The 16,172-nt window shown below is 36.9% G+C and overlaps 1 protein-coding gene across 2 annotated transcripts in view; it reads left to right on the forward strand.

Moving 5' to 3' along the window:
• Positions 1-15,918, forward strand: part of LOC136850570 (DE-cadherin-like) — a 78,542-nt gene extending 62,624 nt beyond the window's left edge. For both annotated transcript variants that reach the window (XM_067124196.1, XM_067124197.1), the window contains 7 exons: positions 560-700; positions 1,408-1,602; positions 2,126-3,131; positions 4,782-4,967; positions 5,744-5,865; positions 10,634-10,733; positions 11,931-15,918. In XM_067124196.1, coding sequence (XP_066980297.1) covers positions 560-700; positions 1,408-1,602; positions 2,126-3,131; positions 4,782-4,967; positions 5,744-5,865; positions 10,634-10,733; positions 11,931-12,433 — 2,253 coding nt within the window. In that variant the 3' untranslated portion in view covers positions 12,434-15,918. The remainder of the gene's footprint in view (positions 1-559; positions 701-1,407; positions 1,603-2,125; positions 3,132-4,781; positions 4,968-5,743; positions 5,866-10,633; positions 10,734-11,930) is intronic.
• Positions 15,919-16,172: the final 254 nt, after the last annotated feature.

Here is a 16,172-nt window from a genome sequence, read left to right on the forward strand (position 1 = left end):
TGTCTCATTCTCTCTTCCCCAAGCCTGGTTCATATTAAATATATCGTCAAAACTCTCTCTCCTGCAAGCCTTAAAACTTCCCAGATATTCTCTCGTATTCTCTCTTATTCTGTTCCCAAGTCTTGACCATATTACACGTATCATCAAAACCTTCCCTCCTGCAACGCTGAACAAGCCTTAATATAGCCTAAAAGCTTGTGTTTGTGGATATGTTAATATTCTTAATAAATTAACTTAAGAAATTTACAAAACCTTCTCTCCTGCAACTGGCCTTTCTGTCGCCCTCAACCTTGTGTGTATGGATATGTCAAAATTCTTATCAAATTATCTGAGGAAATTTACAAAACCTTCTCTCCTGCAACTGGCCTTCATGTCCCCCTAAAGCTTGTGTGTATGGATATGTTAAAATTCTGATCAAATTATCAAAAGAAATTTACAAAACCTTCTCTCCTGCAGCTGGCCTCCATGTTCCCTTAAAGCTTGTGTATGCGGACATAATATTCTAATCATATTACCTTTAGAAACTTACTCTGACATCCTCCTAATTTACCGTGAACAGGTGTACGACATATTACGTGTGGAGGCAGCTATAGGTGAGGTCAGCATCATTGTGGTTGACCTCAATTTTAGCTCCGTTATGAACTCGGGGTCACTCACACTTGCCGATGTCAAGTCTCAACAAATGCTCAGGACAAATAAGGTGAAACATCTGTTGTCCGTTTTTGTGACCATTTTCACATCATGTAATTTTCACTTAAGCTCATATGAGATTAATAATCTAGTTTTTAAAATAACATTGTATGCTACACATCATTGATAGAATATGTTTACTTACGAATAAATATTTCACGTATGACCATAATAGCTTATAAAGTAATGATTTAAGCACAACTCATTTTCCTGTAAAATACTTTTGAAATCCTATTGTGAAGGTGACTTTGCAATAGTATTATAGTAATAATTAATAGGTACATATTATTATTTAAAGTGTAAATAATTATTTCTTACTTAAAATGCTCTGTTATGGTGAAAGTCATCTCCTAAATTATAATAAATTTGAATCCTCTCATCAGGAAATTTATGAGAAACGCAAACCATTTTTTTCTGAGCGTATTAGTTGATCTACCGGAACTCATAAGTCATATTACCAGTCTAATGTATTTGCTTGAAAGATATCTAAATTATAATAAATTTGATCCTACAATTAAGGAATTTATGAGGTGCAGAAAACGTTTCATTTTTTGAGCATATCATTTGATCTGTCTGAGCTGGATAAGTCGTCTTCTTATTGATTTAATGTACGTACGTGAAACCCCTAATTCATAAACATTTACCTGCCTGCATTTATGAGTCAAAAAGACCTTAGAACTCGCCCCCACTCAAAGACACTCCCCCTGTCTCAAATAGGCATCAGGTGGGGAGACGCTGTACGAGCGCCTGAAGGAAGAGATCGCCAGGATTCACGAAATTCCTCCGAAAAACGTCGACGTCTTCAACATGCAAGACGTCGAAGGTGGAGTTCAAATCCGGTACAACTGCCATGGGTCGCCTTATTACACTGCCGAGAGGTTGGATGGGCTCTTCATGAGAAATAGGCTGCAGGTGAACAGGATTTTCGTGATTGTTGATTTGGATAAGTTAACACAATGGTACAATTCTAATAGCCACAATGCCCTCTTAACTTCGCTAATTCTTCGCGCTTTTTTGGATATGCTTGTAACTGCAGCCGTGATCCAAGGAAGAATTGTGACGGCCGTCACAGGCTCTTCATTGTTGAGTTGATAAGGATAAAGACATTAATAATGGCATATGTGTCTGGTTGACCAGTAGATTCTGCATATATATATATATATATATATATATATATATATATATATATATATATATATATATATATATATATATATACACACACATATATATATATATATATATATATATATATATATATATATATATATATATATATATATATATATATATATATATATATATATATATATATATATATATATTTTATTTATATATATTTATATATACATATGACTGTTCATATGGAATATTTACATTGTACAATTTGATGTGCACAATGTTTCACATAATCATTTATCACATGACATTCCAGGTTTCAAAAGCCCTTGGCCTTGACATCGTCATGGTGGACATAAACGCCTGTCTCTATGAATCTGAGTCCCCTTGCGGTGGGCGAAGTTGCCAACACAGCCTGCGACCAAACCTCACCGCTCCTCTGGTCGTTGCGAGCAGCACTGCCACCATGGTGGGTGTCGACATTGTTGACGAATACACCTGCGACTGCGGGGAGCTCGAACCCCTGCCCTCCGTTTGCTTCAATGGCTTCTGCTACAACGGAGGGACTTGTGCGGTCATCAACAACACTCTTAAGTGCCAGTGTATAGACGACCACAATTATGGACCTCGCTGTGAACTCAAGAACGCAAGGTTCGAGAAGAGCTTCGCTTGGTACAAACCCTCGAAAGTGTGTGACAATGCGACGTTTTCCATATCGTTCATATCGAATAGCCATAGCGGCATTCTCCTGTATATGGGGCCAATCGTGGAGTTACCATGGGAGGACTATCCCAAGGACTTCATGTACGTGTTTCTCAGGAACTGGGTCCTGGTGACCTACGTCGAACTGGGATCAGGGACTGAAAAGATCTCGATCCCGGTCGAGAAAAATAGCAACCGAATCTTCCAGTTCATTGTCACCTGGAAGGAGAAGGAAATGACATTTGAAGTGGTTGACTGCGGATTCAATTCGACCGATGGTTCTGGTGATCCGTGCAAGACTTCTGTCCCCTATCCAAATATATCCATGTACCCCAGCTTCCTCCTCAACGTCCAAGGCCCCCTTCAGGTTGGGGGCTTGGCACCCATGCCCAGTTTTGCCTCCTTATCTGCGTCCTATAGGTGGAACTTGATACCTCCGAAAGTTGCTGCTTTCTCAGGATGTATCTTGGAAATTCGTCACAATGATTTTCTTTACGATCTGAATGCCACAGATTATGGCTCTGGGCCAGTACAGTCTTGCGATGCCCCCCAAACCTCGAGGGTTGTCTTAGGAAAGCAGTCCATCATCATAATCCTAGTCAGTCTCTTTTGCTTTTTAGGTAAGTGTCTCTGTTTTCTGTTCTGTTTTCTGTACTGTATTATTGTTTGGTTATTTATGATGCTGAAAGCTGAATACTTTACGTGTTTCTGTGTTTAGCATGGCAAGTAGGACCGCTGTACTTGATTGTATTACTAATAGTGATCTGAATAGCTGTACAATTCTGAACCCAAAAAATTTTCATTTGAATTCAAGAGCCAAAGGCAAAGTTGTTCAACAGATAATTGTATAAATCATCTATGGCTTCAGAGTCGATAAAAGGTCGTTAGCATAATTATTTCATTTAATAGAAAGTCAAAAGTTATGCCTACGCTTTCGTGAAGGTCCACTGGAATAAAGACAGAGAGTGCAAGAGCATTTGTGAAGTAAATTGTCCCAATAAATCTATTACAGTTTTAGCCTTTAAAAGTAGCTGGAAACCCCTTCTGATAATTATGAGGCCTGTTTTAATACAATAGACTTAAAAAGCATGTGAAAATTCGAACTTCATATGTAAACAGTAAGAACTGAATTTTTTACCTGAATTAATAACAGGCATTAAACTGGCGAGTTGAAGATGAATGACAGGAGAAAAGGTTAGTGATGTTCTTCTACTGGTTTATAATTCGTTTTGTGTTTGAACGATTTTCCCCTTTTCAATTCACAGCACAGAAATAAATCAAATTTGTGGCCGACTTGTTCTTTCCGTCATAACTAGGTAATTTCTCTAAAATATTCCGAACCATTAAAGTCATAATACTTTTGGAAGAAACAAAATGAGAGTAAACTGGGAAAAGTGTCTGTTTGAACTTTATGCACCTACTTATCACCGACCAATCCTAGAATTACATAATGTAAGAGGATTGCCCCAAAGGCATCCGACAGTAGCTGCAAGGATTTCTCTTTCTCACTCATATTTAAATAAAGTAAAAAGCATTTTACATAATTTAGAAACTAAACCTAGCGTGCTCAGGAAAAGTTACAGGAAAATTTCGATAGTATCTCTGTAAGAAACTCCCTTCGTTCCTAAATAAGTTGACAATTTCCTGTTGATTGCTGGTTTCAAAAATATTTGTAAAGCTTCGAACTAAATGCCTTTGTATTATATTTTATATTTCGTATGGTGGCTTACTTTAGGCAGGGTGTTTGCAGAGTCCCTTCGTCCCCCTACCCCCGCCCCCTGCAACCACTGTTTAACATTTTACTCTACCTTCATTCGAGCTTCCTTCCTTCCATCTTCTGTCCTACTTTTCTGATTATTACCCTTAGTGCAACTGTGGGGTTTTCTCCTAATTCATCCCTTCAGATCCTTGTACGTACTTCATCTCAATTATTTACAGCCTTTTGGAGAGAGCGGGAAAGACAGCTGTACAGTCTCGGAGGAGGGCCATGATATCGAATGTACCATAAGGATCGCTCAACGCCTTAAACTAGATAAAAACTGTTAGATAATTAGCGTCCAGGTGTTAAGTTGGTGGGCCGGACTGAAATCCCTTGCGGGCCTGATGTTACCGACCCCTGATGTACTTGATCTCTTCATCTTGCTGTCCAACCACTCCAACTCCCTCTTTTCACTGTGCACTGAATGGCTGAAAGTGCCCACCCAGAGTTTGGCTTTACCACCTACCTTTCATTAAATCAAATCGTAACGTCTGCCTTTTCTTCTGTGCAGTTTTGGTGTTACTGATCCTGTGTCTGGCAAGGCGAGGGAGGAAGACCGTCTCCTCCCCGAACCTGGATCGGGAGCTGGCGAAGGAGACGATGGGGGGCACGGACCTGGAGGCCTTCGGGGAGAAGGACGTCACCCATTTCGACCTCAAGTTTCTCCAGGTCACTCCCGACGGATATGTGGTCAAAGGTCAGTCTAGATCATGTGGTCATCGTTAAGACCAAAGTTATATAAGTAAGAACTAACAATAAAGTCAAAACCTTGATACATCTATATGTACAAAACTATAAAGTATATATATATATATATATATATATATATATATATATATATATATATATATATATATATATATATATATATATATATATATATATATATATATATATATGCGTGTGTGTGTGTGTGTTTGTGTGAGTGTGTGTAATAAAATATTTGTAAGACAAAATAAGATGCTTGTCTTCTGAGGTGTACCTGTGTCAAGCCAAGCTTTTTATTTGTTACTTACCTCAGAGTGTGTGTTTATATATATATATATATATATATATATATATATATATATATATATATATATATATATATATATATATATATATATATATATATATATATATATATATATATATATATATATATATATATATATATATATATATATATATATATATATATATATATATATATATATATATATATATTTGTCTCACACTTCACCTCAAGGAAAATGAAAAACTGGACGAAAATCCTGACCAGTTTTGACTTTACATCTCAACCATTTCAGGTGACTGATGCCCATTGGTAGAAATTTACAATACTGTATACACGCTGGTGGGACAGTGCAAATGAACGTACACAGGCAGCTGAAAACCAAATATTCATGTGCGTGTGCGTGTGTGTATTTGTGTGTATGTGGGTATGATAATGATAATAATAATCATATGACAGGTGAATTCCCTCTTGCCCAGATGAAGAAGACTCGAATCTCCCAGACGTGACTCAGGATGCTCGCCAGTGCCTGGCTGCACCTTCTGCCAGAAAGCCAGAAGGCCTCAGCATTGGAGATTTCATCAAGAACAACATCGAAAAGGTCAGTTTTAGAAATAAAAGAAGGGACAGAGTAAAGATGTCCGTCTAGTAAATGTAACGATACGCAAACTAACTGAAGTTTGGTGACATTTAATGATGGGAGGCTTTTATAAAATATCTGAGGATTTATTCTTAGATGTCCGCATAAATACAAACGTCCATGGTTTTAGCAGACATGTCATTTACATTTATCTCTCTCTCTCTCTCTCTCTCTCTCTCTCTCTCTCTCTCTCTCTCTCTCTCTCTCTCTCTCTCTCTCTCTCACTGGTGAAGGAGGCTAACCGTTTTACATAGCATAACAGATTTGTTTACCTCTCCCCTCATCCCTCTCCACTTAATATAATGGACCTGATTTTTTTTATTTACTATTTATTAGACCAGTAGACCAACTCTCTCTCTCTCTCTCTCTCTCTCTCTCTCTCTCTCTCTCTCTCTCTCTCTCTCTCTCTGGTGAAGGAGGCTAACCAGTTCTATGGCACAACAAATTTCTGTACTTCTATCCCCATCCATCGCTATGTTAATATATTAAACCTGATTTTTTTTTGTCTACTATTTATTAGACCAACATACCAAGACTCTCCCTCTCTCTCTCTCTCTCTCTCTCTCTCTGTGTGTGTTTGTGCTAACAGGTTCCATGGTACAACAAATTTATTTCTCTCCCTCTCTACATAAATAGCATAGATTATATATTAGACCAAGGCTCTCTCTCTCTCTCTCTCTCTCTCTCTCTCTCTCTCTCTCTCTCTCTCTCTCTCTCTCAAACTAACCAGTTTCCATAGAATAACAAATTTCTCTCAATCTCTCCACATCTCTCTCTACATTAGTATAATAAACTTGAATGAATTTATTTAATGGTCCGACACAGGCCACAACCAAACAACCGGAAAGACATGAAGGGAATGAAAAAGGGATTCGATGACCCCTCTGGGTAATATTTCGCCTCCATTAAGAACCCTGAGAACCTTTATTGTTTTATGCTCGCTCTCCCTTCCCTCTCTGAGTTATGTGGGCGAATTTTTCTCTTTAAAATGACGATGTGGCCAAAGTTTTTGCGGAAGGGCAGAGGGCGATTTATAACGTCGATAAAACCCTGTGTTGTTGTTGTTGTTCTTGTTGCTCTTCCTGTGTTAGTTTCCTGTAAAATGAAACTATAGAGAAGGCTACTTGTCTGTCCGTCCGCGCTTTTTCTGTCCGCCCTCAGGTCTTAGGAACTACTGAGGCTAGAGGGCTGCAAATTGGTTTGTTGATCATGCACCCTCCAATCATCATACATACCAAATTGCAGGCCTGTAGCCTCGTTAGTTTTATTTTATTTAAGGTCAAAGTTAGCCATAATCGTACTTCTGTCACCGCTACAGGTACCAACAACGCAGGCCACCATCGGCCCGTGGCTGAGTCTCATGGGCTGCGGCTGAGAGTTTCATGGGCCGTGGCTGAACGTTTCATAAGCATTATACGCTGTACAGAGAACTCAATTGCGCCGAAGAAACTTGGGCGCAATTTTTTAGTTGTTTTGTAACGGGTTTAGACGCGGTTTATTGTGGCTTGTTGTGGAGGATTTTTATCGTTCCAGGATATTTCTTAATATCATTCAGTCAATTTCAGATGTAAAAGCATAAAGTTATTTTATCATCATATTTGCGAATAGTTCTAAACGTAGGATCATTTTGGTTTAATATCAAGTTCAAATGTAGTAAGTTCTGTTATTTCAGATGTAAACCTGATTGAAAGGGTCCTTTTGGCTTTTTTTTTCAAAACGTGCTGGGTCATTGAGGGTATGCGTCATTTTCTCTATAATCACTTCTCTTCATAATGGTGACCTTTCCCTTTATTTAGTCTAGAAAAAACGAGTTCCTTGCTTTTCCTCAAATTCCTCAGTGTGTTCAGCCATTTTGATCAAACAGCGATATATTAATTTCTTTCTTCTTTTATTTTGGACTTGACTACTGCTTCAAACCAAAACCTGGTCACATTATTATTATCATTGTTATTTTAGGCGTTCTTTTTTTGTTGGGGGCGGGGTGGGGTTGGCTGTCGGAACGGTAGAGGGGAGTGGGGGTCTGCATCCTATAGTCTTTCAAACGCTCCAAGATCGGTAGGGCGTGGCCAGGAATAGAATCCTTTAAAATCCCACCCTCGAGGTTAACCCTTGTTTATGGCTTTGCCTGAGATCTGTCATTTACTGTACTTCGTTTTCCAAAGAAGCAAAGTTGAGTATATTTTGTTTGTTCCCACTGATTTAGCTTTCTTTTCTGTGCCTTTTGGAATTAATAATCATAGTTCTTATATTAATACCATAATGTGTTTAATGCATCAACACTCTTGAAATTTGTGGTGGTCGTTCGGCCATTTGAATATTTCCCAAATTTCATTTTAGCAGTTATTTATTGTTACGTGACTGTATGTTTTCAGTGCCTCTGCAGGTTAAATAAGCTGTCCATCACTTAGGAGAGGAAAACAATTTAACATTGTTTACAGGGCACCCTGGTTGTCTCTCTAAAATTGAGTATTTTGCTAAAAAATTCACAATCTCGTGAAAAACAGTTTTTGTAATAAAAATCCACAATTATACAGTAAACTATATTACTATGTAGAATACAAAAGAAAATATGTATTTTACATAGTAATATAGTTTACTGTATAATTGTGGATTTTTATTACACAAATTAAGTATTTTATTACGTTATGATCAATTTGCTTGGCCTGAAAGTGAAGATGTTGGCGGTGCTGAGATCTGTTTCCGCTCTGACTGTCCACGCAGTCCAGCGGCAGCGACACTGGCTGCTTGAGGGGACCACAGTTGTTTTTGATCAAGCTGGCTTCCTAATTTAAATGCCCTCGCTGACCACGGGCCAGTGAAACTGAGGTATGGCAGCGGCAGTCAAAAATGCTGCCATAACTTTGTTTTTTATGAAAATAGATTTGGTTTGTACTGAAAATACGTGGAGTCAAATATGTTTCGATATTAATTTCAAGTGAATAAATACCTTTTAAAGAAATTTCACCCCAGCAGGCTCTAACAAATCAGAACTTTTAATCAAAACAATAGACGTTTGAAAAATGATGATGGTCGCCTACAAGTCAGAAGTGCAAAAATAAGGTATCATTGGAATATATTGTTTAAAAAAAAATATTTCCTATGAAAAATGGTGACTGGTACAAGTCAGAAGTGCACAAATAAGGTATCAGTGGAATATATTGTTTTAAAAAAATGATTTCCTATGAAAAATGATGACTGGTACAAGTTAGAAGTGCCAAAATAAGATATCATTGGAATATATTGTTTAAAAAAATTATTTTCTATGAAAAATGATGACTGGTACAAGTCAGAAGTGCAAAAATAAGGTATCATTGGAATATATTGTTTAAAAAAAATGATTCCCTATGAGAAATGATGACTGGTGCAAGTTAGAAGTGCAAAAATAAGGTATCATTGGAATATATTGTTAAACAAAATGATTTCCTATGAAAAATGATGACTGGTGTAAGTCAGAGGTGCAAAAATAAGGTATCATTGGAATATATTGTTTAAAAGAAAATTATTTCCTATGAAAAATGATGACTGGTACAAGTCAGAAGTGCAAAAATAAGGTATCATTGGAATATATTGTTTAAAAAAATTATTTCCTATGAAAAATGATGACTGGTACAAGTCAGAAGTGCAAAAATAAGGTATCATTGTAATATATTGTATAAAAAAATTATTTCCTATGAAAAATGATGACTGGTACAAGTCAGAAGTGCAAAAATAAGGTATCATTGGAATATATTGTTTAAAAAAAAATTATTTCCTATGAAAAATGATGACTGGCACAAGTCAGAAGTGCAAAAATAAGGTATCATCAGAACATATTGTTTGAAAAATTTATTTCTTATGAAAAATGATGACTGGTACAAGCCAGAAGTGCAAAAATAAAGTATCATTGGAATATATTGTTTAAAAAAATTATTTCCAATGAAAATATGAATGATGCAAGGCCGAAATGTAAAAATAAGATCTCGCTGGAATCTAGTATTTAACAAGATCTGTGCCCCTTTGATTGTCTAGGAGCCAAAGATTATTAAAAACAAGAAAACTTGAATTTTTCGCTGGAGAAAATGAGTGTAATGTGATTTCTGTAGCTTTTCTTTGTGAATCTATCTGGTTTTCAGCAGTGCAGTGGAGGACTGCTAGTTGTATGAGCGATTGAGATATGTGCATTGCACACTCTCGCTCTGACACACATACACACACATCTATGTGTATATCAGTGTTTATCTGTAAATACCAGTATCACTATGCTATGCTTATGTATGCTTTGAATGTTCTAATTAAGAATATACGGATCCAGTGCATGAATGAATAAGGAATTCCCAGTCCCATACAGTAATTTTGGCATGATTTACCATTTTCATGCCTACGTGGTACACTGTAGGCTTTACTAAACTGTTTGCAACATCCCTTCGGCCGCTAGCTGCATAAACTTATTAGCCTTTTATTTTACCTCCATTCCTGCTTATTTTCTTCAATCTTGCTAGCCAACTTCTCTGACTTTTACTTCTTAGCACAACAGTAAATTTCTCCCAGTTCAGCGTTTAGATTCGTCTACCTGAATCCCTGGAGCTGTTTTTTTTTTTTTTTTTTTGTTTTCCAACAACTCAAACTCCCCTTCTTCACTGTGATTAGTGCCCCTCTTCACTGTGATAAGTGCTGAATGACCCAAAGTTCCCCAGTGCTTGGCCTTGGAGTCTATATTTATATATATAAGTCAACCGTTTTCATTTCCCAGGTGGATCAAGACCATGAAGACAACCTGGATGACGTCCGTCACTATGACCTTTCGGGAGATGAGATGTCAGTTGCAGCATCTCTGTCTTCTCTCGCCTCAGGTAAGGTCAACAAAGAGACCCAGCTGTCCGTGTTTGGGTGTTTAGGGCGTCATGGCTGTTGGCAATATGCTACTGTGTATGATATAATGATTTTGGAAGCCCTTCTTTCTCTTTAAGGCTCAAGTTTATTCTAGATTTGTTTTCAATGTAGTTTTCCCCCTGTATTATTTTTACTCATTTATAGTTAAGAGTTGCAGGTGACTTTCGATCTTCATATTTGCCGCGTACAATTCCAGAAGAGTAAAATCACTCTTTTCATGCCAAAATACCATTACTCTTCCTTCCACTGAAAGGAGCTGAAATCTCTACACTTCTCATTTATTTGGACATATTTGTAAACACATTGCTCTCACTCATATTGGTTGAGGATTGACATTAGTTGCCTGAACTTTGAATGGAAGAATCCATTGAGGGAATGAGGAGGAAAATTAAGAGTTTGAAGACTGGAAAAGCATCAGGGTTGAAGGGATTGCAGAACAGTGATGATTGAGCAGTGAAGCAACTGACCAGGATTTGTAAAGTATGCCTGATGAAGTACTTAGCAAAGAAATGCATGAGAGAAGTAATTGTTCCACTGTATAAGGGGTTTGGTAGGAATTTAAATTGCAAGTATAAGAAAGATGACCGAAAGAATAATAGAGGACGAACATTTCGTGTTTAGAGAAGATTGCTGGGATGTGGATCAAGTTTTTTTTTTATGAAAGAGTTGTATAAGAATTTTGTATGTAAAAGAAAAAAACTATTGATTATCCACTGGACAGACTCGATGAAGAGGAAATGTGGAGGGTGACAGGAATGTTGAGAGCAACTGAAACATTTTGTGGTGGAAGTGATGTGTGATATATACATATGAAAGAGTGACTGGTTTGGTGTAAAAGTGACTCAGGTCTATGTTGTCAGAATAATGAAATGTAAGCATCCTTATAGATATGAAAGTGAGACGGTATGTTGGAGACGTGTTTTTCCCATTAAAAACTTCTCCATTTTCCATTTCTGTTCACCAATTCCTGGTGTGATCTATGAAAATGGCTGACCTTTTGCTCACAGTTCATTATATCTTATTGTTGGCGTTGTTCATGACGAAATGGCTTTTTCCTTAAGCAAGTGTAAAGTCTGATAGCAAATAGCACGTTTCATGGGCAAGAGTATTTCCAGATAGTAAATAAATAATATTTTTAACCATTTTTCTCGGTTTAGGCTTCCATTCCACCACTGGATCGTTTAATAGTGAATTCGCCTTTGATTATAAGAACGACTGGTGCCAGCGCTTCGAAAAGATTCCCCAGTTCCATGGAAGAGGAGCAGACCAAGGAGTAGACAGTGAGCATGAATTCCCAAATGTGCCAGAGGGGAAGAAGATGGTCCCCTTGATAGGAACTGCCACCATCAACAGGAGGAAGTGTTATACTACAAATAACACAACAAACTGCTTTACTCTACCTGCTTCCTTAAAGAAGAAGAATGCCAGAGATCCTCCTTCAGCAGCTCTTGTGTCTCAGCCTACGAAAAAGAGTGACAATCGACTGACAAATAGGAACTTCCAGGAGTCAGGAGTGCCAGTCTTGGAGGATCCATCTAAAATTATTGCCAAAAGTGGCATTTCTGAAGGTAATGGGAAAATCCAGCCACCATCGCAGGATGGACATAACTCTACCTCTGTATCTACTAACTCCAAAAAAAGTGTGGAAACGTGGTGTTGATTCAGCTGACTTGCCGTTAAGAAATGTCCATTATTATTTTCAGCATTCCAAAACTGACAAAGGAATTAATAGTAGTCCTGACTACAGTGGAATGTGCAGTATTAAACGTCAGACAATGACTCTCAATCTGTGTATAAAGTGTCTTCACTAATCTCCCTCATAAAGCTCAACTCTGCATGTTTATACTTTACAAGAAAACAAAGGGAATTTCTTTGCCCATTCGGTGGGTGATTTCTTACCAGGCATAAGTAAATCCAATTAAGATGAACCCTCCTTACCTTTGGGTAACCTGAGATTTTCCCTTTACTGGACTTCTCATTATACAAAAGTGCGCCACATAAACAGTGTGAGTTATCTGGATGGTTGTTTCTCCTCTTGTATGTAATACGAGTTTCAGTGTACACCTGTGGCTTTAAATACTGTTTGTTTTGGTCACATTTAAAGAATTAAACCAATGTTTCTGCACTTGAATATCAAGTGGCCTACAGCAGTTACAGTGAAGTATTTTAAGTATCTTTACTAAAAGATTTATTGTGAAATTCAATATGACATTGAACATTTCGTTGATCACACATTGACATTTGGACTGCTATATTTATAATGGCCTGTGAAGTTGTCGTTTAATACATAAATGATGACCAAAATAGGTGCATAGGCATAATTAATATGTGTCTTGTACAACAGTTGTGATGAGTTTAAAGTGTGCTGAGATAACATCTAAATAACTAAAGTGGTTCAGTGTAATCGTTTATAATCGCAGCTGCGTTGAAATATTAAAATCTTGCTCACGTTTTTATGGTTGATGTGCATTACTGATGTCCTATTGTTTCAGAGTAGCAATGATAATCTACTGCAGTAGCAGAAAAAAATAAGATATGGTTCATGAATATTCTTTGCAGCCTGAACAGCAGATTGTTCAGTATGTGAATCCTGGTATTTCAGAGAACCTGTCAGATGCTACTGCCATAGGCTGTTAAGAACATTAATGTTTTGATTATTGTGAAGTAATTCACGCATGTAATGTTTGGAAAACTTTCTTCATGTGTGACGAAACTAAATCAGTGTTTATATTAGCTTTGATTGCACCATGGTTTAATGAAAGTGCCTGTTGCAGCCATACACTATTAGAGTAATTGGAACTGTATCAGAGTGGGATGAATTAAAGTTATTTTTTGCATATATTTCATGACAGCCAGATAAAAATCGTCCTGAGATTCATGAAGTGATTCTTGCCTTTATCCCTATGGAACTTCAACAAAGTTTCAGCTTTGAATTAATGTACACTTGCTTTGGCATGAAGAAATTATGCTCAAATTACAGTCTTATGTCGTCTCCTATTTGCCTTTTTTTCAGGCTGAACTACAGTCTATCACCAAGTAGCATACTAAATAATTTTGTATTTTACTTATTTTTATAGTCACTTTCATATATTGTTAAACTGAGATTCAGGGATTTTGAAAAATTATTTTTTATGGTAGCTTGATCTTTGTAAATATATTCATGAATATTCATGCTGTGACTGATACTATTGCTTGTTCATGACAGCTGGAGACTATCAATTTGTGTGCTCACTTGGTATTGATAAGTGAATTTTGTACTGCTTTGGTGTCCTTTACGACACCTGTATGAGAAATGTGACCTTTTCAGAAGTTTAGCTCAGGATCTGAAACCACAGAAGTCAAGTTCAGGATTTGAAACTAGAGGGTGAGTACCGTCTAACCAATCAGACTTGGATTCTGTGAATAAATATGGATATATGTGACTCCACAGAACACACTTTACTAGGTCATTTAATAATGTGTATGGGATACTGTGCTTTCAGCGAATGAGGAATAAACGTTTCTAGACTAGGCTATAAATTGTGACCTTTATACAATTTCATGAATACATATTTGGTTATATTCTTGTGGCACCGAGACATTTGAAGTTTTGCCAGTGGATTGTGGAAGCCACATGTGCATTAGTACTTGTGCAGGGTATCGCCTTTTAACTGCTTACCAGTATGGAATTGTTTACATGACTCTGTAAATAAATTGTTCTAGTTGCGTAATTCCTTAAGGACATAACTTTCTTAAACAGTTGCTCATCAGAAAAACTGAATCTATCAAATGTTGATGGGAAAAATTTGCATTAGTACCAAAGCCCAGGAGAAACAATTTTTAAATATGACACCTCCTTTTTGAATAACCTTTTGGTAAGTGCCAATTTGTATCGTGCTGTTGTTGATGCTCTACGAAGGAACCAAAATAAAATGCCATTTTTGTTCTGCATCCTTTCAAAGAAAGAAATTTCATGGTCTACCCCATACGAAACTGCGGAAAGATCAGGCTGAAGTTGTATGAAGCATCAAAGAATGAGTGGACTTTAGAAATGATGCTCCACTTATATTGTCATTCCATTCCAGGGTTCCCACGTCACCTATAATAGCAGGAACTAGGCTGCTGATGGCTTCTAACAGAACTTTATTCCCATTTTTAGATGTAAGGCAGAAAATAATCAACGAAGTTCTTGAATATTTTCGTTTGTAGTCGTTCTGTATGGCCCCGTTCCTTCCCTAGAAACCTTTCGACCGAATTTTTCAGTATTATTCATTTTTATTACACTACTCAAACACCCTCATTCTTATAAGAGTGTGTTGGGGGATACCCTCCTCTTCACTGATAACTGTCCCGAAAATTAGCGAAGAGATCTTTACTGTTGCTCAAAATGTACCTCAGTTGAATGTAAGATTTGCTTACCAAAACAATCGTTTGGGGCAAATCTCTGGGTGTGACACAAAAAGTGGTTAGGAATCGTTCTGATTATTATGAGTATTGTCTGTGATATGTATTACATTTTACTAGTCATTTTCACTTTAGTAACTCTATCTGAATTACATAAAAAGTTAGTGATTTTTTTTGCGTAAGGTATAATTATAATGTAATCGAAGGGTTTGGCAACTGGTAACCATAATGAAATTAAATGAAGGTATTTTGGCAAAGAGCATTTACTGTGGAGATAATGTAGCAGATTATAATATATCTTGACCTTGCTGATGTACGGGAAAGAGAACGTCGAGAAGATAAAAAAAATCGTATAAAGCAGGTTTTCTACGTTTTTAAATTTTAATAATTACTTTTACATAAATGTAATTAATTACTGAGGAGTCATATATAAAGTTTAGGAAATGTTCTTGAAGGTATTTTGTAATTCAAGGCTGAAGATTACTAGTCATTTATCACAACTGGAACTGACCTTGCTTCGTTTCGGTCAGTTGTGAGCGGAAATTACGAATTTCATTCATAATTTAAATCAGTCACCGAAAAATGAATATACTTATAACTGAAAATTACGGATGATCTGTGATGCAATTAGTCAACCTAAGATGGTTTGTGCCAGACAAATGAACTAACAGAGGCGAAATTGTTAGTCAATATACTTACGTGTTCATGAATGCCCAGTTGCTGTTTCATTGTGGAGAGTCTGAGTCTTTTTGTATAAATTATTTGAAATAAAAATTGCTTTCATAATGAGTCAGTTATTTACCTAGAGTGTAGTCATGAATCATTTTCCAGCTTGCCATTATACTTACAAACATCTACTTTTTTTAGGAATGGAATGGAATATGAAACTTAAACCAAATGCCAAGCTCTGGGACCTATGATGAAGTCATTCAACGTTGAAAGGGAAACTGAGAACAAAAAGGTTTAAAAGGTGGAACAGGAGAAAAGCCTCGCAGTTTCACTACGAAACAATTGTT

Source organism: Macrobrachium rosenbergii, chromosome 22 (assembly GCF_040412425.1).
Source record: "Macrobrachium rosenbergii isolate ZJJX-2024 chromosome 22, ASM4041242v1, whole genome shotgun sequence".
Classification (NCBI taxonomy): domain Eukaryota; kingdom Metazoa; phylum Arthropoda; class Malacostraca; order Decapoda; family Palaemonidae; genus Macrobrachium; species Macrobrachium rosenbergii.